The sequence below is a fragment of the Aspergillus lentulus genome, assembly GCF_001445615.1.
Source record: "Aspergillus lentulus DNA, contig: Alt08, strain: IFM 54703, whole genome shotgun sequence".
Taxonomy (NCBI): domain Eukaryota; kingdom Fungi; phylum Ascomycota; class Eurotiomycetes; order Eurotiales; family Aspergillaceae; genus Aspergillus; species Aspergillus lentulus.
The window spans coordinates 3,577,231-3,600,890 of NW_028322118.1; the positions used below are offsets into that span (position 1 = coordinate 3,577,231).

Sequence of the window (23,660 nt, forward strand, 5' to 3'; positions counted from 1 at the left end):
GGATGCAATGGTCGTGAGTTCTCAACGTTCAGCAACCTACTCCGCCATCAACGAGAGAAATCAGGGGTGGTTGCAAAGGCAGAATGTCCGAGCTGCGGTGCTGTTTTTACTCGCACAACAGCCCGCAATATCCACGTTGCGCAGGGAAAGTGCAAAAGTGGAAGGGACTCATCAACAGATTAACATTGATTGATATCTCATAGCGCCAGCGTTTAGTACCTCTATATATTTATAATACCAAACCATGCCCACAGCCGACCGCATCGTGACCTCAAAATCAGGTCCTAATGCATCGGAGATCAGATGACTGAGGCACTCAAAGTTCTCCTTTTCTTTTACATCGCGCCGGACAACTCCAAGGATCAGGCGCAGGGAGTGTGAAAGTTCATGAGCGTCATTCATCCACTTGAATTTAAGGAAATTTCATTTGGGAATTTGGGGAATTTGGTTTAGCGATGAGCCTATATCACCACATTGAAGAGTACTCGGTCCACAGACTGGTTTAGAATAGCAGTTGAAAACAACCAGCGATAACTGACAGAGCATATTTCAAAACAACTTCATTCTGAGTAGACCAATTCCAGAAACTCCCAGAGGACAGACTACCTAGTCAGTAGTCTACACTCTATACTGTATGTTCTAGTTCAGGAAAGCAAGCTCAATGCACGTGGTGCAGGTGCTTACCTCACCGATCACCTGATCTCGCCGTGTCATAAGTGTAAGGTACATATTGGATGGAATCATGAGTCCATGACTAGGCGGACTATCAGCATGTCAAGCACTTGTGACTCATTCTGCGCCATCACGATGTCGCCCGCTTTGTAGCTCAATTCTCAAATTGCGATTGATTTGGATTCTTCCCAGCTGCTCATCAGAAGAACTCCTGTCTCTTCATCCTCGTGGCTGTTTTGAGCCTACGGTTTTATTGTCTCGATCGCATTGTCCTTGGATTCGCAAGATGACTTTATCAATACAAAATCTCCTCGGCATATGTGAAAAACACTTCGCTCATCGACATATAGTTAACCTCTTGAATGTGCGCATATTGCAACTTCGACTGATACGAATATAAGGCTCCTTTTTCTTTTTGATTTTCAAGGCCAAATCTTTCGGAGACTGTTATCTCTTTCCCTGTTTTGCTCACTCAACGCGGGTCAAATTAAGTGTGTAAATCATGGCGTCTATTTTCACCTATGACCCTGACCCTCCAAGGGTCTCCTCGCCTTGGTCGACGTCGGGGTCGTCTACTCCCCAGCTTACAGCGAGTGGGAATCGTGGCCTGACGATCCGGACGCGTTCTGCCACGGAATTGGACCGTGCGGATCCAGACTTTCTGTCTGACTATGGGATCACGAAACTGGAGCCGGAACCACAAGAGGGACCCACTGAGTACAAGCTGCATCTACTTCTGCGGCCCCGTCGCCTATATAATTCCATGACCACTGGTCATGTGATTGGCGGTTCGTACCATTCTCGTGCAAGCTTGTCCACCTCAGGACCAACACCATCCAGCTACGAGTCGAGCTTGAGATCGGCTCAGGTGCGCTCAACGCAGAGCCGTCAGCAACGCCTGCAGCAGCTAACAACGCAATTGTTGTGGCGCCTGCAACAGTCGTCACCCTTTCATTCGTCCACAACTGCCAACCTTGTGTTGCCCGTCCTTCCGGAAGCAACCCCTCAGCTTGGCACCCCGCAGAAACCAGCTCGTTTAATTCCTGGCTTGGAGGAGAGTCAGGGTGCTTTGTACGAGATTGGCGTGGCTGATGATGGGACCTTTGTTGGTCTAACGCAAGATGAGCTAGACGAGAGCTTGACCAATCTGCAGATCATGGCGGCCAGTTTGGGTTGCAAGGTTGAGATTCTTCGCAGAGTCATCGTCGGTAAATGCGAATGGGCCGAATGGCCGGAAGACACAAGTGCTGAAGCAGTCGAAACTGGCCGAGTCCACACAGAAAGCCTCTGGGTCGCTGAGGCCCTGGTCAGTCCGGATTTGGAGTTCTACGGCTTGATGTCGCATCGTGACGAATTTGGTGGGCAGTCGCACGGTACCCAAACAAAGTCTATGCGCGAGGACAACTATTCCACGACCGAACAGATTCGGGTCTCAATTACTGGTCCGAGTGCAGCCGGCAAGTCGTCTCTGTTGGGTACTCTGACTTCATCTATACTCGACAATGGGCGAGGGGCAAGTCGACTGAGCCTTCTCAAACATCGCCACGAGATTTCGTCGGGAATCACTAGCTCTGTTGCCCAGGAACTTATAGGCTATGCGACAGGAGAGTCAACTAATGATCCCGTTGAGGTGATCAACTATGCGTCTGGAAATGTTGCAGCTTGGGACGACATCCATGCCACGGCGAAGGATAGTCGTCTGGCATTTGTGTCAGACCTCCCTGGCTCTGTACGCTACCTCAAGTCTACCTTGAGAGGATTGATCAGCTGGGCACCTCACTACGTGTTGCTCTGTATCCCGGCCAATTGTGACGAAGAAATGGTCCAGGAACCTGTCGGTGGCGCTGCAGAACAGATGGCAGAAATCAATCTGGCTCTGTCACACTTGGATCTCTGTATCAAGTTAGGGATACCCACCGTGGTCGTGATCACCAAGATGGATGTTGCATCCCGTGCAGGCTTGCGGGGCAATCTCACGAAAGTCTTGTCAGCGCTGAAGCTGGCAGGCAAAAAGCCTGCTATGTTGCCTGTGCAATCCGCTACCGGTGAACAGGGCCTAGACCTCCAACACATCCGCCGGACTGATGCAGATGAAGTCAAGAAAGTCATTGGTGCAGCGAATAATGACTGGTCGTCGACTGTTCCGATCGTTCTCACGAGCGCTGTCAGCGGTACAGGCATAGGGAAGTTGCATGCTTTTCTCCGATACCTTCCTATCCCCCAAAAGCCGCCCTTAAGGAACATCGTTCTAGGCGAGACACCGTCAGATACGCATATTCCCATAAATTTGTTCGACATCGACGAAGTGTTTACCATTCCTCTATCCAAAGTATACTCTACGTCGATGGAGCAGAACGCAAGGGATAATCAGGGCGTGGTTCTATGCGGATTGGTTCGTTATGGATCTATCTCGGTTGGAGACGAACTCTTGGTTGGACCGCTACTGGTCAATCCACAGGCCGAGCCCGAGAACCTCTTGTCAGCCCCAAGAAGTCAATCGGGGCGGAGCAGACCGCCGTCTGAGGAGTTTTCTACGTCTTTTTCACAGGGATTCTTGTCCGGAAAAGCTACTTTCCCCGCTCAAGCAATCTGGCAACGCGTGCGAGTCGTCAGTGTTCGGAACCTGCGGTTACCGGTGCGAAGTCTCACTCAAGATCAAGTCGGCACGATCGGTATTGAGCTCCTTCCAACTCAAAACGAGCACACTCCACGTTTGGGAAAGGTACGAAAAGGGGCCATCCTAGCCGACTTTGCGCCCAGCGGCTCGCCCCAAAAACCTTCCCTTTTCCACACTGGATTTGTTGCTAGCTTCCCCGCCAGCGAGTTTTCGTCGTCCATGTCTCCGCCTCTACTGCTAGGTGGCAACGCTATTGCCTATGTTTCCAATATTCGTGCTACGGTGAAGGTGACTTGCGTCACTCTTGCGGAGGATGAGATTATCTCTTCTCCGCCATCGCCTACGGAACCGGACTTCTTCAGCTTTGACAGTGATGCTGTTGATCGTGGCAAGGGCCATGCATCAGAAGTGAATAATGTGGTCAATTCGGCCAAGAATACCAGTCATGGAGATGTCAAAATCTCATTCTCCTTTGTTACGTCAGTTGAATGGGTAGAATCCGGTTCTCGTGTGCTTGTCGTACCTGGCACTTCTACAGTGTTGTCCCCTGCGCAAGGCTCCGCACCACCTTTAGGTCTTGGGGGCTTTGTTGGCAGAGTCTGCGATGTTGTATCTTCGGAACTACAGGAGAGTAAATGATACTGGGGTAGGCTAGAGTTCAATCAACCTTCTTGTTTGTGTTGTGCTTTGTGCTTATTTTGTCTGTTATATTTCATGGAGTTCAATTCTCAGCTTGATGCTTTACCTCATGGTGTCATTAGGTATTGACATCTGCACTCTAAGTCAGTAGTAGGTAGCACTTCTAGGTCTCGGGTAAGCTAGCCTAATCACCCCAGGCCCATTAAGTCATTAAGGCAGTCCTGGAACGGCACACCAGGTCTCCCCATTCACGAGTCATGGCATCTCCTGTAGTCTCCATTCACCCCATCTCATCTAAACAAGCTTTCGAGCATTCTATTCACTAAATTAGCTTTATTCTCAACCTTAACCATCATTCCTCTGCTTGTAGGCAGACCTTGTAGCCTACTCCCTATCCAACTTGACATGTCTGTCAGCTCCTACGCTGTAAATCCTGGAGTACATCACTCGACAAAGGTTGGCAGCACTTATATTTGCCTTTTCAAATGAGGAACTGTTGAAAGGGGGATAGTCCGTTGACCGTCATCGTTCTATGAGACCTCTATCTTCGGTAGTATCAGACCTGGAAGATAGATTCCACTCCCAAACCGGAGTCTCTTGTTTCCACACTGAGAGCCATATCGGAGTCCCCAGACCTGGAAGACCCTGGTGGGAGCCCATCACGTCAAGGTCATAAGAAGCTATTTTCTGTGAGTCCCCGTTCTACGTTCTACTCTCCTACAATCCGTTGCGATCTGCTACCCCGAGCCCATGTCTAATATCATGACCATGGATTCTTCAGGAACGGCCTCCGGTTTCTGTATGTACGCATTTCCAGGGAGAAGCTGTCAAGATATACACCTCGATAGCAGCTTTAGTGACAATCTGCCGGTCGAAACTCAGCAATGATGACAAGTCATTCGATCTGGCTCATCATCTCCAGACGGCAGTTCTAATAGCGAGTATGTATCTTTATTCCATCTGATACTATACAATGTTTCTATTGTCACTGACATGCTTTCTATCTAACAGTGAGAGCCCAGAATGGAATGACACTGCCGCCATTGCAAGACGACATGTCAGCAGAAATGACAGAGTCATGCTCAAGAAGCCAGCAGGAGTGGCTCAAGGTAGCGGGCCTTGAGCGAGACAACTATCAATGTGGTGTCATTAAGTTGTGCGATCCTGTAGCCGAGCAGAAATACCCCTGATAAACTTCGGGAGGACATTGCAAACCGAACTAGCCCATATCATCCCATTTTCTCTAGGCAACTGGGAAAGGGCTGAACAGGTTAATCCCATAATAGCACGTTCCGTCTGTATCCTGGGCGAAGGGAAAGCTGGCACCTTCTGTGCCTACATGCAGTTAAACATCAATGGGTAAGTCCGGCGCGGCTCTATTACAAACTACTATATGGTTTGATAGCTAATCACAATCTAACTGATACAGCTGTAAGAGCTTCGCGATCTAACGGCCATCCAGTCTGGCTGGCTCGAATCCAAGAATTAGGGCTTGATCCGACTGTGGGAGTGAGTTGGGCCCATTGCCAGCTCTAGTACTATGGCAAGCGCCAAGCACTATTAAGAAAAGGTTAGTCTCTATCCCCAGTATAGTCAAGTACTTTTCAACAAGTACTTAGGCGAAAGAAATCGCCCAATGCTGAGAAACATCATACGTTTTGTTTCCCAACATCAAAGACATAATCAAGCCAACTACGATCAACACCCCGGCAAATGTGATGGCTGCCAATCCATCGAGATTTTGGCAATCTGAAGATTACATTCCTCCCAACCGTATGTGTTTCTCCAGATTATAGAAGTATTATATGTTTACTTGACCAGGATACAGAGAACACGTATAGGATCAAGACATACCGAAAGTTCTCAAGGTGAACCAACACCTGTCTTACCGCAATCAGGATGGCGAGCGACCTGTCACCTTTAATCAGCATGCAGATTGTGAACTACCAAGCCCGGTACTCCTTGCCACACATGCCGCGATTACTGAGATCCTCCATGCCTCGGGACAAGCTGAGCAGATTGATGAAACTCTGATATGAGTACGAACGTCCAGAGACTTCTTCTCTCACTAGTATATGTCCATTAGAGGCTATACACTGCTACCCTGGATCAAATTGTGCGGCTTCTAGACCGGGGCCTTGCACAGGTGTCCTAAATCTCTTCAGCTTGTCAGCATTGAGGTCGCAATTCGGCATGGACACATGACTATTCAACTCGAAATAAGTTGCTAAAGTATTGCACCACCATGAGTACGTGCTTTAAGACAGAGGGAAACAACGTCTTCTCTGTTGGGGAATACCTACTGCGATGTATGTATATGTGACTATAGACAGATGAGTACATTGTCTGAAGACCTTTTTAGCCTTGTGGTATCATAGTTCTATACAGGTACTATGTGAGAATCTTGCCAGGTACCAACTTAAAAAGGATGGAGCACCTGCATAAGGAATTATTACACCTAATATACATGCATATTCTCAGAAGGAAATGGCCCATTGCCGTGGTTCACTAATCACTCCTTACATGCACCTTAGATGCCATTCTTTCTAAGATTCATTTGACCTATAGATACCCAGCAATATTATGTTTTCCAAATTCTTGAGTCACTTTTCTATATAATCATAGCTATTCATATCATTTTTATGCGTATGGATATGGAGTGGTGAAGAGGTTATCCTTGAGCAGATTACCTCTCTATATTGCTTGATGTAGTGGGGCATATGGAAACGGCACGTGCGGGTCTGGGGTAGAGCCTAAGGCGCACTAAAGTCACGACTGGCTGGGGCAGCCTTAGTGCCTTAGCAACACTCTCACTCCACCTCATCCAAACAACCTGGCTCTCAAGCTATTCCTCCGGTTGAACAGCTTCCTTTGCAACCTTATGTGGAACGCATTACTTCTCTGCTTGTGGGGAGACCTTTCCAGTCTCCTCCCCTATTTAATGCGTAAAACTTGAAACGAACACACAGTAATACTACCTACCAACCTGCCACCAGTCCCGGCGGCTGGTAGATCCCGTGTTGTCCTACGGTTCCTCTACCCTGCGTGTTCCTGCCAAAGCTTTATTTGCTACTTTGGACCTCTCATCTCTGCCTAGCGGATGCTTCATCTACATCAGTGCAAGCGAACGGTCGTGGATTATTGCCACCAGCCTGGGCAGTGCTACTAAATAAGAATGGTCAAGGATACAGCATCACCGTCAGAAGCAGACCTCATACCTGAGGCCATGACTCCAGTACCACGGGGATATCACTCCCAGGGAAAAGATGAATCCTGCGAAGTCATGTCGCTAGCTGACAATCTCGCACAAGTTGTTTCCTTGGGAGCAATATCGGAGAATGCCAATCATGATGATGGGAGTGCCGTTAAGACGGCGAAGCGTTCCACTAGGGAGGTTTCTGTAGCATCCACGAAGAACCCTCTTCATTTACTGGGTTTGCCCATGGATATTCTTCAGGACATCATAAAAGAGGTAAGTTGGCTTTTGATCAGTTGGGTTCTCTTCACTGCATAAGCCGTTACCCGGTGATCATTGTCTCTAAGTCCAGTATTGATCAGAATCCCACATTCTACAGGTGACTCACACGAACGATCTCACATCACTCGCTCTGACGTGTTCTGCCCTCCATGCTTTGGCGATTCCCCAAATGTACTCTCGATTCGATATAGTATGGCCCGACACTCTATCGTCATCGGATCACCCTGCTGGAGTTGACGCTCTCTCATACGGCCTCGCAACGCTGGTGATGGGAGAAGACTTGTTCCACGAGACTCCGTCCACCGGCCGTTCACCTTGTCAGCATTGCGGTTGCGATGGTCGGCATGGACAGATGCCTAATCAACGTGAACGAATGACATTACGCGAATCTGTGCCGGCACCAACACAACAAAGAGCAATGCGGCAAATGCGGCGGGGGAATTATTACGCCCAATACACTCGCAAGTTCTCGGTGGGAAATGGCCCTTTAGCATGGGTCCAGGAATACGCTGTGACTAAGGAGACGGGCAAGATGCTCGGGACGCTGGTTGCCCTGGCCGTGGCTCGCATGGTGAATCTGGAAACATTTATATGGGATATGCCGACAGGTGTCGTGAGGGATGTATGGATGGCCCTCTCGTCCTTGGCTAACCGTCCTGGCCGTGACTGCCGTCTGGAACGCGTCTGGGTTCGCTGGCATGATAATACTGAAAATGCAATGCGCCCCCCGTCAGGGTTACTTCCGTCCGCCTCAGTGTCACCTTTGGTCCGATATTCACATGTTGAATATCCTTCTCTATCGATACTGCCGCCTCTGAAAAGCTTAAGTGTGCTCGACATCGATGAGCCATCTTATCTTGAAGAAATGGCCGTGCTCATCGATCGCTCTCGAGATCGTCTGACTGAGCTACGAATTGGGATATCCTCAAGGGTATACCAGTGCGATTGGCTGAAACCTCGAAGCGCCGCTTCTGCGCCGGAGGATGCATCCGATGAGAATCCACATAATTGGCCTAAGGCCGGTGGTGTGCTGGAAATCCTCTTAGGAAAGTGGCAAGATTATTTAGGTCACGGGGAGATTTCTGTACAGCCTTCATCGATCAAGAAAGGCTTTACCGGAGAGCAAGTGATGTCGCACGACGAGTTGATTGAAACAATCTCCGATGGTGATAGTACTAGTCCAGAGCCCCAATCACCGAATCATCTGACGGGAAATAAAGTCGCTGCATCAACTACAGTGCAGGCTGTCTCTGAGACGTCGGACAAGATGCCGTCGGCATCTTGCTACAGCACATCTCGTACAGAAACAGAATCTGACCGAATTCTGAGGCTAGAGATTCTTGAATTGGAGCGCGTTTTCCTATGCATTCCTGTGATTCTACAAGCCATTGACTGGACACGAGTCACCACATTGACTATCCTTCGCTGTGACGGGCATGAAAAACTTTGGAGGGCGCTCCGTCGACAATACGCCCCTTCGGCTTCTCGAAATACTCCAAATTATGCGATGCATCAGGATGATCAGGCTTCTCAGTCTGAGTATCCTCTAAGGATAAAGCACATTCATACGGACTCTGTCTCCCCTTACCTATTGCTATTTATCAAGGACGCCATTGCCCGCAACACACTGGAAACCGTCTTTCTGCACGAGGCCCCCTTGTACGACTCTATTGTCCATATCGAGGCAATCTACAGGAATATCATACGGGCCCACCGCCTGAGTCTGAGAAAGATATTGATCGATAGCACCGAGCGGTCGCCCAACGGAACTGAGGTGGGCACCAGTCGTTGGCGCAAGTGGATGTTCACACGTAAAATGATCTCGTTCATCACCAGTGGACGCATGCCAAAGCTGCGTGAGCTGTCCATGACGATCAATTCCAAGGACTGGGTAAGTTTCAATCCACGTGGTTCTCGATAGGAATTCGCTGATAGTCTTTTAGCACTATTTCCTTCAACGACTTCCCTACATTCCTCATCTCCGAGCTCTTCACATCCCGCACATCGCCAATCCTGTTCATCGGAGCCCCAAAGAATTGGCCTTGCAGATCTTGGATATCGTGACTATACGACCCGAGGTTGGGATCGGCTACATCGGAATTCAATCCAAGTGCTATGAGATCGTCGAGAGTAAGCGCGGCAACAAGGATGACGACCTAGATGATACAGACGATAGTCACAGCGAAGGGTTTGTCCCAGGGGGCGGACCGTGGCCAGCGTCTGACATGAACGAGAGCGAGGATGAATATGGGATGGACAGCGTCATGGAGTCGAGCTCCGAGCTGTCCGACTATGGGGCTTCATCTGATGATGAATCCAGCTCCGACTGTACCCGATCCCGGATGACGTTCAAGCTCAGAGAGATCTTGTTTTATGACGATAAAATATCCATATTTAAAGCGCGACACGGTGTTCTGTAGGGCTTTTCAGAGAGTGTTGACTTTGGCGTTGGACTGGCTTGTTCTTTTTTTTGTACGAGATACCACTTAGCGATGAGTCGATATGAAGATGATGAAGCGCACTTTTCTATGGGCGACATGCTAGCGATTCTAGAATGCATGTAAATCTCGTACAAGATCATGTATGCATGTTCGCGAAACGGATAGTTCGAGTATCGCGGTCACGTGCTCTAGAGCTTCGCCGTTCCTCGCAGGATCAGCTTTGAGCCGCGATCACTTTTGGGACATCAATTCGCAAGAGACTTGGCGGAGACAACTGCCACTCTTCCTGCTCAACTCTTCGTTTACTTCGTCTTTTTCAGCTACATTTCTTTCTTCACACCTTTCGGTCAAAAGGAATCCGTGTGTTTGCACATTAATATCCGTCAACATGAAGCTCGTTCGGTGAGTACATTGCAGTCGAATTAGAGTCTCGATGACAGCACTGGGCTACCAGAAGACGAACTGACATATGGATTGTCCAGGTTTCTGATGAAATGCGCCAATGAAACGGTGACGATTGAACTGAAGAATGGTTGGTCTTTCTTATCCCGGCGGATGTTCACTCCCACGCCTGGCCTTCAACCGGATAGGATACCCGTGGCTTGAGTTCGGCGCGACTGACGCATCACTCTGAAAAATAGGCACAATCCTCCACGGCACCATCACCGCCGTCTCTCCTCAGATGAACACCTCTCTGCGCACCGTCAAGATGACACCCAAGGGCCGCGATCCCATCTCCCTAGACACGATCAACATCCGCGGCTCCACGATCCGGTACTACATCCTCCCCGACAGCTTGCCTCTTGATACCCTGCTCGTGGACGACCAGCCGAAACCCAAGAATAAGGCGCGCAAGGAGACGGATCGGGGCCGCGGTCGTGGCGGTGGTGGTCCACGGGGCGGTAGAGGCCGGGGACGGGGCCGGGGACGGGGACGCGGTTTCTAGACGGGCATTATGGCCAGGTTCTTTTCCGTCTATGGCTTCGGGAGTTTACTTGTTTTTCTTTTCTTGTTTCGTGATATGTTTGGGTGATATTCTCTTCTTTATGCTCTTGTGATGATGGGCGAAGAAAAGCAATTATCTACGACTTTTTCGTTGAGCTTCTTGGTTTAGCGGTGATGTCCCAGCAGGCAGGGTGGTGGCCCATGGATCCGAGGGCAGATACGGGCTGTTTCCTGCAATGCTCTTGTGAGTGGTGCTACATGGATGTCTGTGAAGACCGGCGAGAGTCTTCGTCTGGGCAGATCGGCAACCAGGCGCAGTGGACACAAGTTCAGACTAAGCTCATGGTGCCATTCCCAGCCAGAATCCCGGCATGTCATAGAGGCACGGCAGTGCCTCACTACCTGTACCTACATCAATTCAATCAACATTGAATCAAAAATCCTCAAGGCGCTAGCCCGTATGCATGTCGTAATGGGTATATAACACTATTGAAAAACATCCCTCCATATCCTCACAATCACCAACTTCTCCCACCCAGCCTGGGTCCCACTATTCCCAACCGACTCGGCCTGCCACCCCCCTCCCCACCCCCGTATCCTCTCCTTGACCTCCTCCGGCCGGTTTTGCGCACAGAGCAGCACATAGGCCACCCCGCGCTCGGGATGCAACACGTCCGGAACCGCCTCAAGCAACCGATTCGTCGTCTCCATCCCATCCATGCCCCCCGCATACGTTAGCGACAGGTAATACGAGTCCCGCTCGAATTTGGCCGATCTCGACAGCGGCTCCGCGGCGGCCTCTGCCTCCTGCTCCGTCACCAAGGGCAGACGCGGCAGTTCCTCCGTCGGTACATACGGCGGGTTGAAGAGGAGGACATCGACGGAGCCCGGCCGCAGGGGGCTGCAGAGATCGCCCAGCACCGAGGCGATATGTGTGGATTTCAGGGCTGCGGCTGCTTGCCGCTCTTGGATGGCTGTTTTCACTGTAGTGCGGGTTGCGAGGCAGGCGTTGCGGTTCACGTCTGTGCCGAGGGTAAGGATGTCGCGGCGGCCGAAGATCTCGTGGGAGTTTGCGGCGACGAAGGCGAGGACGACGCCGGAGCCCGTGCCGACTTCGACGACTAGCGGGGGGCTGCTGGTGTTAGTGCTATTGAAGCGCGCGGAGAGCCATTGTGATTCGGAGGCGGAGGAGAGCGTGTCGAGGAAGAGGTAGGAGTCTTCGGAGGGTTCGTAGATGGTGTCGAAGGAGACGTGGTCTGTCGATGGGGTGGGGAGCATTTTCAGCCTTGCAGCCTTTGCAATTCAGTATCTATATCGATAGTGAAGCTATCGGCCCGAAAAGCTTGACGCTTCAATTGTCAATGACCGCGTGGGCTGTCGTCCAATGCCTTTGAATATAGAGAGGTAGACCAAAGGCAATTAAGATAGCGACCTGATCACAGTCAACACTCTCCAATTCCAAGCGCCCTCTTTCAAACAAAACTTACCTGCTGCACAATGGAAAATGTTCAACGGTAACCGCTGCGGAATGCCGACACTATGATTCGCCGTCTCCTCGCCGCCTTCCGGGATTTATCTCCAACCGCGGCAGTATCATCATCATTATCATCATACAGTCCTCAATCTATCTCAAGCAATCCCTCAAGCACTCCCTAGGCCACCTATACACCATGCGTCTCTTCCACCGATTACTAATGGCCACGCCCTCAACAATGGGCTCCAAATCTAGCCTCAGCGAAGCCCTCGCCCTCCTCCCCCCACTCCAGCTCTACCGCCGCATCCTCCGCGTCCACCGCCGCAAGCTCGACCCCGAGATGCGCATCCTGGGCGACTCCTACGTCAAGAGCGAGTTCCGCGCACACAGGAATGTGGAGAATCCGCTGCATATTGTACGCTTCCCCGTTTTTCCTCAGGTCCAAGTTGAGAAGTGCTAAGGCGTGCAGATCGGCTTCTTGACGGAGTGGCAGCTGTATGCGCAGAAGCTGGAGGGTGATGCGTGGGTTGGGGAGAAGCTGGATAAGTCAAAGCTGGAGAAGATGAGTGGTAGGTTCTACGTCTACAATCCTATATTTTGGGTTCGGCGTATACTGATACTGATTTGTGTCTGTGGTTGTAGATCAGCAAATCGGGCAGCTGTATGAGCTCATGCAGGCGATCAAGAACCCGGATGGCGAGGGGAAGGAGTGACGATGATACCCTTTCCTTCAAACCATCGGCTAGGGTATGCAGGGTGGAAGGTGGACTGTTGGTCTAGCGGCAACGCTCGAGTTGAAAGGACGTCGGTAACGGCCTACGGAGTATGAGGATCTGATAATCCTCAGTGTATATTATCATGCATTGACACAAAAGGCTTGCTATGGGTGGATGGCATCTCTCGTTTTCACGGCATTGATATATATGTATATATTTAGCTTGCATTAGTTCAGCGTATAGGATTTCATGCATGCAGCTGGCTCTGGGATTATAAGCACTAGCAATGCAATTGACCTTCAATTAGCTTCAGTTTAGAACATTCAACCATAATTTCCTCGGTAGTGCCTACATATCAAGCGTTGTGTCTATCATTATCAACTACAACTCACGCCCTACCATCTACAAGCAATGACTAATCACCTTGACCAAGAAAAATATACTTCGGCAGTGGCTAGCCCCAGATAAACCGAACCTATATATACACTGAGCCATTCCCCTGCAGAAGAAACACCATATTCCCTACCCAACCAAGCAAACAAAGCAAAATGCCATCCAAAACAAGTATAATGGAGAATCCGTCCTCCAAAATCCCCCCTCCGGCATCAGCCCTCCAAAAAGCGCCAACCCTGAGACCCCGCCGCGCACTCTTAAAAGACGGTACACCCGTCACAATGTACCCCATTGCGCACGGGGCCTCGAGCATCCCGTCGGACCTGGTGGCGGTGCTCGCTGACGAATTCCGCGCGGAGGTCGAGGGCGGGTGCACTTATCCGATGGAGGAGCCGATGAGCGAGGACAAGTTCGCCGAGTACTGGTTTGGGACGTTTGCCGTTGTGGCCCTGACGGGGGACGAGGAGGAGATTAGGGAGGGGAGGGATTGGAAGCGGGAGTGTTTGGGGACGTTTTATATTAAGCCGAATTACCCTGGTAATTTTACTCCCGTGCGTACAGTTTGATTGATGGGGATGTAGTGCTGACGGGGCAGGCCGGTGCTCGCATGTCTGCAATGCGGGATTCCTGACTACCAGTGCGGCGAGAGGCCGGGGGGTAGGGATAGTGATGGGGGAGACGTATCTGGAGTATGCGCCCAAGCTGGTAGGTTCCCTATGCTTGCTGCGTATGTTGCGACAGAAATTGAGCAGCCATAGGGGTACAAATATTCGGTCTTCAACCTCGTGTTCGAGAATAATGTCGCTTCCGTCAAGATCTGGGAGAGACTTGGTTTTGAAGTCATCGGGCGAGTGCCCGGGGCTGCACGGTTAGAAAATAGCGAAGACTTGGTGGATGCATTGATCTTCGGAAGGAAACTGGGGGAATAGATGCATATTTAGGGTATAGAATTTGATGTAAATAGAACTAATGTACCCGCAAGGTATCACAATGTATTGAATAAAAACCATACACCGAAGAATGATCTGTAGTCCCTAAGCACAAATAGCACAATCCGCCGCTAAAACAATGCGAATGGGGGAATCAAGCAAACCCAGCCTGTCCTCAAACAATTTGGTATATGACACCGCAAAGGACCAGCGAGCCGTATGTATGTGACTCTAAAATCAAACAAGAAGAGGAGAGGTTACAGATTGAGCGTAAAGATGGATCAACGCCAAGGCGGTCGGTCACTGAGCTTACTGCGCGAGTCTCCGCCAGACCGTGGCTTGGGAAGAGGAAGCAGACTGACGCGCCGGTTGCCTGTTCCTGAATGGCCAAGCGAAGTTCCAGGACGAGTTGTCTTTGTCGGACTCAGCATCCCTGAATCGTGCGTCTGTGAGACACTGCGGCTGAACGACATTCCAGCGTAGCTCTGTCGGTTGCGAGGGGTATTGGTCAGGCCAGCTGGGCCCGCCTTCTGAAGCTTACTGTATGGAGGAGGATCGAGAATGGAACGGCGAGGGGACGGAGATGACCCCCGAACCGGGCTGCGAGAGGCGAGTCTGCTAGAGACACGGCTGACGGATCGGGAGGTCGGAGGAGCAGGAGACGCTGACTGGTCTCGTCGGTGCGGGCTCGGCATCGGCAGAGTGGACGAGGGTCGCGACGTACGAGCCGGAGCAGAGGATTTGCGGAACGGCGTGCTGGACCTGTAGACGTGACCGACGTCCAGATCGTTGGTGTTGGTGCAGGTGGTCCACCGTGGACGGTTGTTCAGCGGGGAAGGCGGTGGTGGCAGGCGCGAAACCTTCCGCGTCGCCGGCGTCGGAGTGATGGCCGTATCTTTCTTGCTAGGGGACGTAGTCGAGAACGTAGGCTTGGGGATGGCTGATTTCAGAGCCGAGGCCGCCTGCGGGAGTCCGGAGTACCGTCGAACCTTGGACATAGTAGTCCGCGTGGCAGAACTACCCACAGAGCTACCACGCCTGCTTGAGGGGTTCAGTGGGGTAGTTGAGCCTTTGAGACCGTTCCCGGGCGTCATGATCACCGACGAAGCAGGGGAGCTATTGGGGGTGTCGACAACACTGCTCGCAAGGGGGCTGTCCATCGTGATGATGGTGGATATCGAGTCCCGCAAGTGCTGAGACTTGGCGAGATTGAGATCGTCCAACGAAGAGTCCATCACCTTGATACTTGCTTTGAGAGCGTCGATCCTGGACGACATGTCTGACAAAAGCCTCATAATCTCTCCATTCACAGTGAGTCGATCCTTGACACCCTTTTCAATGATGGAGATCACCCGCTCAATGGCAGGAACATAATGGACCTTCTTCGCTTCGTAGCTCTCGATTCGTTTCGTTAAGCCAGCAGGATTGTGCACATGCAAGCCAGTCTCCATCCCTTCCTGGAGCTTGGCAATGCTTCTCTCGACCGACTCAAACATCTTGTGTGCTTGTGCGCCAGCGTTGCGGAAGACCAGAATCCAGCGGTCCTCGCTGAGCTCTTTCCGCAGAGCCTCCGCATCGGCCTCCAGCATTTTGTAGCTCTTCACCAGCTGATTTCGCCGGTCTTCCAGCTCCTCGCAGGCACTGGGGAAAATGCGCTCAGCCCGTGATTGGAACATGGACAATCTCATGGGCAGGAAATCTAGAGAGGCTTTCAATGGCTGCATCCGAGCAAACAAAGCCATGAGGCTGGAATGGGAATCATCCTGAGGGGTCTGGATAATCGGCATACCCAAGGGCGGCACCTCCGAGAAGATGGGGCCCATGCTGAAGCGTTTGCTGACTATGTCGCCATTCGACGGGGTCTCCTCAACGATTGTCTCCAGTTCATTGATGTCAAGCCCGTTGCTGGTCCCTTCCTGCTCATTCGCCAGGGTGAAATGTCGCTTCTCCTCCATTTCGAAGATCAACCGACTGAGATTCTCAATTTCCATGCCGACATCGCCAAGGACATTGGCCCATAGCTCTTCCCACTCCATGGCTAATTCTACCTGCTCCTTGACGCCCTTCAGTCGCCCTTTGATCTGCGCCCAACTCTGTATGATAGAGTCCATTTGAACGACGATCGTCTTCAGACTGTCCGGGCTGACGTTGCTTATGTCTTGACGCAGTTGAACCTGTTCAATAGCATTGACATAAACGTGAACCAAGCTCTCAAACCGTGTGATGGCTTTGTCCACTCCCTCTAAACCTTCTCGTCCGCCGGCTGCGGCCCACTCCACATCATCCTCCGCATCCAGGCCACTCAACACATCAGAAGCTTTCCTAATCCATATCTGAATCTGCTCGGCAGCCCCTGTCAATGCCTTGACAGCAGCCGGTGCATTCGAGATCCCAGCGATACTAGCCGCCAGCGACGAGGGTTGCGGAAGAGTGATTGAGGTGAGCTGCGAGAGCTGATTACTAAAGGACGCTCTCGAAAACGAATAGATTGATTCAGTGCGTTGCAAGCCCTTTGGGTTGAAGTATGACTGCACATTCGATGACGAACTGGACAACGGAGGAGAGTCTTTCGGGGGCGGTGACGGGCGAGGTGATTGCGCTTCGTTGTCGCTGGTACTCTGAATATATTTCTCAAAGTCAGTCTGATCGGGAGTCTCGGATGTTGTCGCGGACCCAATTGCCAGCGGCATCTGAGACTGCTCCACAGCAGACATGGCTGGTGTCTGTTCCACTGCGTCTTCGTTCTGACAGTCCTCTTGCGAATCTTCCTGCGGAAAAGCTACCGCCGCAGCGGGCAAATGTTCAGGGTCGTTATTCTCAAGCGGTACAGAGGTATGCGATCCAGGGTTCTCGATGACTGGTGCCGCTGGCTGCGGATCTGTTGGTGTTACCGATCGTTCGGCCGAACCGTGCTGTAGGATCTCCGACGCTTCGGAAGGCGTCCGCTGCGTGTCTTGCTTCTTGCCAGCTATCTGCAAAGCATTCCAAGACCGGCCCCTCTTTTCAACCTTGATAGACAAGTTCTGATGAAGATTGTCAAGTTCCTTAATATGTTCCTCCGGAATCCGACCGACGTTGCCCGGACTGCGAGACGGTGTCGAGACCTTGCTACTACCGTCCAACAGTTTCACCCGCGCGGCTAACCCAGGAGACAAACGACGTAGAATCGAGGGCCGGACAAGACTTTTATCGAGACCGCTTTGGTCCTGGCTGTCGTAGCCTTCGTCTTCGTGGTGACTACTGCCGAGGCTCCGAATACTCCGCAGGGAGGATTTGGACTTGATCCGACGGGGTAGGGGTTCGTTCTCTGGCAAGGAGACCGATACGGCAGGACGAGGAGGCGGCGGAGGCGGCGGCGAGGATACCTGCGACGTGAAAGGGTCGTCGCTGTTGTTGCTATCGGGGTTCGGTGTGGGATCTGCGAGCTGGCTGGTAGCAGTGGAGGCAGTCGAACTGGAGAATAAGGCGCGCATCGATACTAATCCACGAGGCGACCGCCCTGGCCTGGTGTCGCAAGAGCTACTGTAGAATGTAGGTACTGGAGAGACGAAGATGGTGGGCTGAGGAATGCAGATTGTTTGGCTGCGGTGAACGGAGCTAGTGCTGTCGGGAATCCTGAGTTGTTCAGGTGTCCACCGGCCTGCTGCTGTGCGGTACGGTGGCCTCCCTTCGTCCCCCTTTTTGTTTCGCCGTGGGAGAGAAACAGACACCCCCTGCGGCGCAGATAAAACTGATTATTGAAGTGGAATTCAGGTGCAGAGGTCTAGAATGATCTGAATATTTTGTTTTCCGGTCTGAGAAAGATCAATAGGGAGGGGGAAGAAAAGCGCGGTGCAACTACATCATAGATGTGAAGGTGATAGGTGATAGGTGATAGGTTGATAGTTTCAGCAGACAACAAACAGTAAAATACGGATACAATTAACTAATCTGAGTAAAACGCAGCGCGCGGCCTGTCCTGCCTCAGGCTCACCTTGCATTGCCTGAATTCACTAAATGACGACGTTTAATGGTCGATCGCCTGCCCTGCCGCAGACGATCATAATTGCAGCTAGCTATTTTCTCTGCGGTAGGGGTCATTTTGCCCTTGGGAGTTCTTCTTGCAGGATAACCTTATCATTAATTTTTTCCCGTTATTTTCAGACTGAATACTTGAGTATAATAACCATAGACTAGACAGCAATGGTGCGTCCTAGATGTATATTTGCTACCGGCCCTCTACTTAACCCAACTTGAAATCCCCAATCCCACCCGAAGTAAATAAACAGAGAGAGTTTGGTCGGCCAGAGAATCCATTCAACCGTGGAACCCAAGCAGTCAACCGTGACGTAAAACAAGCTCGTTGGATTTCAGCCCAACTCATAAAGTACCGCGTTGTAGAGGATGAGACGATAGTCAAATGTGCAACCAGTCCGAATCTAAAATGGCTGGCCAACCAATAGGCAGATATATGCTTCAACCAGCAGTTGAAACTGGTGGAAACAAAGCCAGTTTGTATGCAGAAATGAAAATGTGGAAAAGCTCAAGACGACAAGTAAGGGGTATCTAAATTATGGATAGCAAACAGAGAACTCAATACGTGGTACCACTCAACCACTCATTCCATCCCATGCCCCCTTGCCCCTCCCTTTCAACCTAGGGAGTTCAGGAACACTGCGCCGGTATATGTAACCTGCAGTCTGTACTGCCAGTATCTGTAACGTCATGCAAGATCGCCACCTCCCTGACTATCAGTAGTCGGGGTACATGCAGCGACCGGTGCCATCTGTGGCTCACGCCAGTCTCGTATCAATTCTTCACGGACTGCCTGGCACCATGACAAAAGAGCCCTGTCGAATTGCCTCCAGGCCTCATCGCTGGTACCGTTGACAACGCCCATCACGTCCATTTCCAGCTTCGTCTCCCATCGAATTTCTGCGGCCTTTAGCCAGAAGCGAAGATTATCTGCACGTCTATATGGCTTGGCAACGTCTTGATGGTACGACCTGATCTCGCCGAATGGTCGCTTGGATTTCTTGACCGCCTGGTTGTGGATGCGGACGAGGTCTCGGCCGTCCCGCAGCCGTTCAAGAATCGGGGTCGGCAATGTACCGTCATCGGTGGACGTCCACGTTGGCAAGGGAGTCTCGGATTCTAGCAAGCTGCGCAGGAACGATTCCTCGCGCTCCCGTTCTCGCCCGCTCCAGTCGCCCTTCGCCCAGTCCCATCCTTCGCGCTCTTTCGCTTCCAAAGCCTCCAGGCTCTCCTCTCTGGCGAGCATCTGGCGCACATTTGACGCCCAATCCATCATCGACGATCGCTCGTCCTCGCGAAGACCCCCGGCGAAATTGCGAGCGGCCCATCGCTTCAGCACCTCCAGAACATGAAACAATTCCTGCCGGATTTCCCGCTCGGGCTTGATCGAAGCTAACCGCTCGGGGCGCTCATGCGCCGTATAGTAAACCTTGGCCGCTCGGATGGCAAGAGTAACCGCATCCAGAATGCGCATGCCCTGAATCTCATGCCATCCTGGCGGACCATTGCCTGTACCTGGCCGCGAAATCATTCCTGTATCTTCTCGAGATACACTGATCCGCGGTGGCACCATCTCCGGCGGGGGCTCCTTCTGCGAGTCCAGGTCCTTGATGCTCTTCTCAGCCTTGTCCACCGCATTTAGCAAATCCCTCCGCAGCGCCGGGACATCCGGCGGAGGCGGAATATGATGCGTCTTCACGCTGTACGTGCTCACAGTCGGCGGGAGCATCATCTCATCTTCCAGATCCTCCTCACCAATATCCGAACCATATTCCTCTGTCGGGCTCTCCGTCAAATCATCGATGAACCGAGCATTAGGCGTCAACAGGAGCCGAGGCTCCTCCTCGGGTTTTTTCTTCTTCTTCCACTCGCGCGCATGGCCCCCCTTGCCGTCCAGCAGACCGGTTCTCGCAAAATAGTACTGCAGGTGGGCAATGCTTCCCAGACTCATCACACTTTCGCGATTCTTAGCCGACTCGGCGAATTCGGCTCCCTGTGGCCGGATGTACCCATGTCGTCTCGAAGAGGCAGAAATCGAGGATCTGGCATCGGCGGATGTGGCGGACGAGGTCGACAGGGACGAAATGGTGGAGAAGGTACGATCAGGGGATGGACACGAGGAGATCGCAGGTGTTGCTGGGATGGAAGGGGACGGCGACGAGGCCCTCACAGGCGCGAGGACGGATTCTGAATCAATAGTCTCGTCCATATTTTCTCAATATTGAACTCCTAGATGGCCGGTTACTTCACTCGGGTTGAAACTATCGATATAGAAACAGATCGGACTCAGTTCGATAAGGCGATATCTCACACGAGGTGGAGAGGACAGATTGCTATCAAGGCGGTAATGGTCCCGTATTTTTTTGGAGATCAGACGTTAATATCGGCCGTGGCCAGATTATTATTGCTTGGTCAGTGTGTGCCGGTCGTGGTGACGGATCAACAAGACACTCAATAATTTGTTCGAGGTTCAAAAGGGGCTTTTTTCCACTAAAGGGGCGAGCGGGTCGAATAGTCCGAGAGCCAACACGTCGATTATCATGGCGATTCGACGTATTTATAGCAACTCCCCATTTCATGTCTTTCGATTACTCGTACATTGCAGAGTATTCACCGTCAGGGAACTGTCATTGTGTCTCTGCTTTTTCTCGATGGTTTCTGTCCGTTATCTTGTGTCTCACTTCGATCGCTGGTGGTCTTATCCTCTCAGGCACACCCGCCTACCCTTGTGCCTTTGTTGGTACTTTGCCAGAACAGGTCTAGTGTCGCCCCGTACCTTTGCCCCGCATTCGACAGTTTTCCGTCTGGTCCAGAGGTTCGGCGCGGATAGTAATCGTAAGGCACATGCACCCTAGGTAAGTGTATTGATTCTAGAAGGATCGAGGAGAAGGTTGTCGCGAGTCACGACACTATGATATTCAGACACTTTTGAGAGAGGAGAAGCCCTGGATGTAGCCTAGGTATCACTGAACTCCATACTCCCAAAAACCAAATGGAAAAATGATCAGACAAATAGAACGAATGAACCCCCCTGAGACTCCTCGGTAACAAAATGAAGCAATTGAAAAGACAGGCAATCTATCACATGCAGGCTTCAAATGCTTAAACAGACGCAAAAGGAAAAATATCAAAATGAAGGAATCAAATCACCTCGTCTCTCTCCCATCCTGTCGACTTCAAATTCTCAATTCCTTTTGTCGGATGAGGCTTGGAGGGATCTTTGTACTTGGCTGCGTACGGGTTCGGATCAACATTATGTTGAAGGTTTCCTAGTGTATGGTTGACCTCGCGGTGCTTGGCTTCGTCAGCCCGCACATACAGCAACAAGTCCTTCATTGTGCGCTGCCCCTCGGGCATGTTCCAGTACTGGACGGCGATCTCGGGAGCATCCAACTTCTCCCAATCGGGCAGCTTTCCTGCCTCAATGTCGTTGATGGCCCGAGTGTAGGTGATGACGGCTTCTTCTTCAAGGTAGCCGACGAACCGGTGACAGGTGCGGGGGGAGATCAGGTATGAAATGAAGAAGCCGTTGAAGAAGACGCCCTGGGCTCCGAGAACCATGAGCCGCATGAACCATCCTGGCTCGGCAAGCTTGAGGAAGGTAAGCAAATGCATGCGCTCATTGTATGCCTCTTCAAGAAGAGTTTCGATCCTGGTGATTGTTAGCAACAACATGAACTGCGGAAAGTTGATTACCAAAATGGGAACTCACCATCCGTTGTCCCTCTTCATTCGTCTCAAGCTCCGCAGATGCCTCAGCATGCCTCCAACCATGCCTGGCACGCCAGCCACGCTCTCGAGGAAAACAAATCGCGTAAGCCACTTCTGCTCGGTCATTTTGAATTTGGCGTCGTGTTCCTGGCCCGGCTTGGGATGTCGGTACCCGGTCACCAAGTCCATACCCCATCTGAGCACTCGGACTGTCCCGAGCGCCACCCAGTCGGACCAGTTCTTGGCTTCTCGGTGGGCGATTTGAACGGCGCGCATCTGGTCTTCGGTGTAACTACGAATTGTTAGCACGGGAGCGCGTCGAAAGTAGGTATCAATTAAAGAGCACATACATAGGATGAACCCAGGCCGTCTCAACCTCCTTGATGTGAGGAGCTTTCGGCGGAGGAAAGTAGTCTTTGATTTGTGTCTGCGGCGTTGACGAGATGGGCCGCTTTGTGATTGACTGGAAGTGGTTGCTGCTTGCTAGCAGCGGGCGACTGCATCGTGGTGCAGCCACTGCGCTTGCGTAGGTCCGGATAGTAAACCGGAGATATGGTTTGGGAAATGCAGTAGCCCGTAAGGGCATTGTCGCTGTTATCGAGTTCATATGGAAAGGCGGTTATCACTTGTCAGATGGTAAAGTAAGGATGTCTGAAGAAAATAGATATAACGACTTCTTCGTATTGTTTGAGTCTTTGGATATCTGAATGATCACTACAGCTTATGGTCTCTACAGTCACGTCCTTATATACTCGATCGTCCAAATATGTGCAAAGTCATATCTATGGCAAAAACCGGAAGCCACGCGGGAGCAAACAATTACAGTGGGCACTCATCTAGAATGAAACAAGAAATTTTCTCACCATAGAAAATCTCTATAATTACAGTCATCATTGAACACATTAATTGATAGGCCGCACCAAACTCAGCGAGGCTTAGATGCGCGCATTCGTATTGGTATGGATGGCGGAAACTGATAGGGGGGCCTGAGGAACCAGCGGGCTGGTTCCAGTGTCGATAGAAGCTAGAATGAACATCGAAGTTACAGAGAAGCCCCCCATTGATACCAACAATAACACCATGATCAGAACGGAAAATTGCACTTCAAACAATATCAAGGATCCACTTCATCAGTAGCAGGCCCTGGACGAAGTAGAAGCAAATTATACATGCTTCCCATTATCCCTATGGCAAAAGAACTTGTGAAGCTGATACTGGCATAATCTCGTATCTGTCATCTGGATACAATATTGTTTCTTCGTAAAATACAAGATTCGGCCATGTGACCTCGGGGGAAGCCGGGATTGCCAGACGGCGAATGACTCAGCCCCCCCGGACTTTCAGATACAGTGAACTACTGCCCGAAGAAAAGTCGGGAATTCGGGATGCAAGTTTGAACGGGCGTTCGGTGTTACGGTTTTCCGAGCCTGCTTCGTTGCTGCTAGGTATTCTCGGTGAGCCATTGCGTCACTTAAGGCGCTCCATATACGCATTGGTCAAGGTGGTTGTGGATGCCAGCCGAACGGCGAAATGACGTTCGTGGATTTGAGCTGGAGAGGATCCCGTTGGCCGAAGTATTCTCGTCATGCCGACCTACAAGAGCATGACTAGATCGACGATTACATCCACTT

At 51.2% G+C, this 23,660-nt stretch overlaps 9 protein-coding genes across 9 annotated transcripts; 5 read left to right on the forward strand and 4 right to left on the reverse strand.

The window, feature by feature from the left end:
* Nucleotides 1-1,174: 1,174 nt before the first annotated feature.
* ALT_4373 (uncharacterized protein) lies at nt 1,175-3,928 on the forward strand (the record flags this gene model as incomplete). Its single annotated transcript, XM_033559952.2, has 1 exon — nt 1,175-3,928. One exon carries the CDS (start codon nt 1,175-1,177, stop codon nt 3,926-3,928), a length of 2,754 nt encoding a protein of 917 aa, XP_033415843.2.
* Nucleotides 3,929-7,103: 3,175 nt separating this feature from the next.
* ALT_4374 (uncharacterized protein) lies at nt 7,104-9,826 on the forward strand (the record flags this gene model as incomplete). The annotated part of the gene is made up of 3 exons (XM_033559951.2): nt 7,104-7,400; nt 7,504-9,297; nt 9,350-9,826. The coding sequence occupies 3 exons, from the start codon at nt 7,104-7,106 to the stop codon at nt 9,824-9,826; spliced, it is 2,568 nt and encodes an 855-aa protein (XP_033415842.2).
* A 409-nt stretch (nt 9,827-10,235) lies between these two features.
* Nucleotides 10,236-10,793, forward strand: ALT_4375 (mRNA splicing protein SMD1; the record flags this gene model as incomplete). Its single annotated transcript, XM_033559950.2, has 3 exons — nt 10,236-10,249; nt 10,330-10,379; nt 10,489-10,793. The coding sequence occupies 3 exons, from the start codon at nt 10,236-10,238 to the stop codon at nt 10,791-10,793; spliced, it is 369 nt and encodes a 122-aa protein (XP_033415841.1).
* Nucleotides 10,794-11,278: 485 nt separating this feature from the next.
* On the reverse strand, nt 11,279-12,070 carry ALT_4376 (S-adenosylmethionine-dependent methyltransferase; the record flags this gene model as incomplete). Its single annotated transcript, XM_033559949.2, has 1 exon — nt 11,279-12,070. The coding sequence occupies one exon, from the start codon at nt 12,068-12,070 to the stop codon at nt 11,279-11,281; it is 792 nt and encodes a 263-aa protein (XP_033415840.1).
* Nucleotides 12,071-12,504: 434 nt separating this feature from the next.
* ALT_4377 (succinate dehydrogenase assembly factor 3) lies at nt 12,505-12,979 on the forward strand (the record flags this gene model as incomplete). The annotated part of the gene is made up of 3 exons (XM_033559948.2): nt 12,505-12,681; nt 12,736-12,835; nt 12,909-12,979. The coding sequence occupies 3 exons, from the start codon at nt 12,505-12,507 to the stop codon at nt 12,977-12,979; spliced, it is 348 nt and encodes a 115-aa protein (XP_033415839.1).
* Nucleotides 12,980-13,656: 677 nt separating this feature from the next.
* ALT_4378 (GNAT family N-acetyltransferase) lies at nt 13,657-14,304 on the forward strand (the record flags this gene model as incomplete). The annotated part of the gene is made up of 3 exons (XM_033559947.2): nt 13,657-13,912; nt 13,971-14,080; nt 14,134-14,304. The coding sequence occupies 3 exons, from the start codon at nt 13,657-13,659 to the stop codon at nt 14,302-14,304; spliced, it is 537 nt and encodes a 178-aa protein (XP_033415838.2).
* Nucleotides 14,305-14,585: 281 nt separating this feature from the next.
* ALT_4379 (KAR9 family protein) lies at nt 14,586-17,777 on the reverse strand (the record flags this gene model as incomplete). The annotated part of the gene is made up of 1 exon (XM_033559946.2): nt 14,586-17,777. One exon carries the CDS (start codon nt 17,775-17,777, stop codon nt 14,586-14,588), a length of 3,192 nt encoding a protein of 1,063 aa, XP_033415837.1.
* A 1,229-nt stretch (nt 17,778-19,006) lies between these two features.
* Nucleotides 19,007-20,527, reverse strand: ALT_4380 (uncharacterized protein; the record flags this gene model as incomplete). The annotated part of the gene is made up of 1 exon (XM_033559945.2): nt 19,007-20,527. The coding sequence occupies one exon, from the start codon at nt 20,525-20,527 to the stop codon at nt 19,007-19,009; it is 1,521 nt and encodes a 506-aa protein (XP_033415836.2).
* A 932-nt stretch (nt 20,528-21,459) lies between these two features.
* Nucleotides 21,460-22,615, reverse strand: ALT_4381 (alternative oxidase; the record flags this gene model as incomplete). The annotated part of the gene is made up of 3 exons (XM_033559944.2): nt 21,460-21,970; nt 22,031-22,321; nt 22,380-22,615. 3 exons carry the CDS (start codon nt 22,613-22,615, stop codon nt 21,460-21,462), a joined length of 1,038 nt encoding a protein of 345 aa, XP_033415835.1.
* Nucleotides 22,616-23,660: the final 1,045 nt, after the last annotated feature.